Here is a 2530-nt window from a genome sequence, read left to right as displayed (position 1 = left end):
ATTATAAATGTATGTAGTATATATTATAATTTTGTTACTGCTATATATATTTCTTCTCTCTTTTAATTAATAATTTTTATTAAAAATAATTCTCAAAAATAATTACAAGATAGTAGATAATTTCTAAAAAAATATTACAGTATATATTTTAACAATACTTCTAAATATAACTGTTCTAAGAATATTTTCTGAATATATTCTAATACATATTTTATTTCTAGAATTTTTTTGTTGTATTATATCCTCATTAAAGCAATATTTTATCAATATATATTATGTATATAAATATATAATTTTTTTTCGAAATGAAATTTTGTATGGTGAATTATAATATTAACACAATTATTTCGGTAATGTGCTCATTAAATAGTTTTTTATTTGTTTTATTTGAATAATATTAATTAATAGTATTTTAATTATAGCTTTTACGAAAATATTTTTTTTAATTATAACTTTTTTATTGTACTTCATTAAATACTACATTTATATTTATTTTAAAAAAAATTTAAAGGATTGTTGTATAGACAATATATAAAATAATTGAGTCAAGTTCTAAGTTATTCATGTACTTATTTTTTTTGAAAAATATTAAATATATCTACTAAAATATTATATAAGCTTTTACAACTTTAAAAATATCTATTATATAACAAAATACACAAATGATCATTTTTTTTATTAGAGCCTTCATTTTTTCCTGTCTAATATGGATATTCAAATATTCTGTCGAGGTATCATAGTTATTATACTAAATTTTTTTTCTTTTTCTTTTTTATTTTATGTTTTTACATGAGAGGAATATTTTATTCATATAATATATAAATATATATTTTTTTAATATGAACTTATAGTCAAATATCTGCGATAAAACTCGGAACAAGGAATTGAACATAAATAACATATTAAATATTAAATATAGCAGATTGTTAAGCAGTGAAATAAGAGCATCTCTGGAAGATAAACATAAATGTTTAAAAGAAAAAATATATGATTTAAAAGGAAAAAGTACTGCATCATTTGAAAAAAAACCATATGCATTAAAGCAATATAACTTTTTTCAAGAAGAAGATAATGAATCAATATACAATGATACATATCAAGAAGAATTGAATTATTTTATGCCACGTAAAAAACCTCAAAATCTTGTAGATTTTAACGTTAAACATAATTTAAAAGAAAAATCTCCTACAGTAAAACATTATAATAATATTCAGAACAATAAAAACCTACACAAATCTTCAAAAAAGTTATACTCAGAGAATGATTCATCTTCAGACCTCATCAGCTCAAGTAATAAACGTAATTGTATTATTAATAAAGATAAAATTAATGCTTTTATAAACAATCAACAAAAACATCCAGTAAAATATGCAATTGCGCATGCCCTTTTTATGCTTATATTATTAGTGTTTTTTCCGTTAATTATTTGTTATACTTGTTTTTATATATCCGAGAATGCCTAAAATAATTATGTCTCTTATTATTTCATATTATAATCCATTATATATTTGTATTACTAGTAATGTTGTTTTTATATTTCATTCTGCTTCCTTGGAGAATACAACTGTTTTAAATTAATATACATAAAACTATCTCGTAAATTAATCTAAGTCTAGTAGAAAGTCAGAAACAATTATTTATTGCAGAAATTTAATTCTATAAATTTATTTTAGTAATCTGAAAGAAAATATAATTTTATATATTAAATTGTAAAAAAATGTATGCCTACAATACAATTTTCTAATATATATGAATTTTTTATATATTTTTTCATTTATTATTAAAAAATTGTCTTTATATAATTTTATATTTCTTGTAATATAAATATATATTCTATACTTTAATTTTTAGTTTAAATTATTAAAGATTTAAAATATAATTAAAAATTTACTTTCCAGCGATATATGTATATATATATATATACTTTAATAAATTTTGCTTATTTTTCATATTTTGACGTTTACATATTTAATATATACAATTAAAAATGTTTATATAATGAATAATATTACATTTTAAAATATTATAATCATATTTACACAAGTTAAATAGTAAAATATTTACAAATTATGTAATATTCACTTTAATAATCAGTTTTTATATAATTCAGTATATCCTTTATATGGAGATAGCTATAATTTTTCTATGTATAGATTCATGTTTTGCTTTAAAATAAAAAAAACTTAAAAAATTTCCCTTTCTTATTTCTAATATTAATTAGAGAAGGCGTAAGTAGAACATATATTTATAGCAATTCGCATCATTAGTGAAATTCGAATAATTTTTAAAGAATTGTTTTATTATTATCAACTAGTCTAAAATGTTCTGTTAAATATGTATAAGAAATACATTAGGTGATAATGTTCATATAGTGTTATATAAAAGGTATATCTGTTCTACATTTACATAAGTTATTCACTGCTTAGATGATAAAATAATTAAGGAATGACATATATATATATGTATATTAAAGCATTTAAAACGAAAGCTATATAATAGGTATATACAAACTGAATAATATAAATATATT

General features: G+C 18.5%; 1 protein-coding gene across 1 annotated transcript; it reads left to right on the top strand.

The window, feature by feature from the left end:
- Nucleotides 1-662: 662 nt before the first annotated feature.
- MKS88_000211 (uncharacterized protein) lies at nt 663-1463 on the top strand (the record flags this gene model as incomplete). Its single annotated transcript, XM_067219343.1, has 2 exons — nt 663-731; nt 852-1463. The coding sequence occupies 2 exons, from the start codon at nt 663-665 to the stop codon at nt 1461-1463; spliced, it is 681 nt and encodes a 226-aa protein (XP_067070316.1).
- Between the last annotated feature and the right edge of the window lie 1067 nt (nt 1464-2530).

The sequence above is a fragment of the Plasmodium brasilianum genome (assembly GCF_023973825.1).
Source record: "Plasmodium brasilianum strain Bolivian I chromosome Unknown PB_00_07, whole genome shotgun sequence".
Classification (NCBI taxonomy): Eukaryota; Apicomplexa; class Aconoidasida; order Haemosporida; family Plasmodiidae; genus Plasmodium; species Plasmodium brasilianum.
The sequence above is the reverse complement of the archived record's forward strand: the minus strand, read 5'-3'. Positions and strand labels throughout refer to the sequence as shown.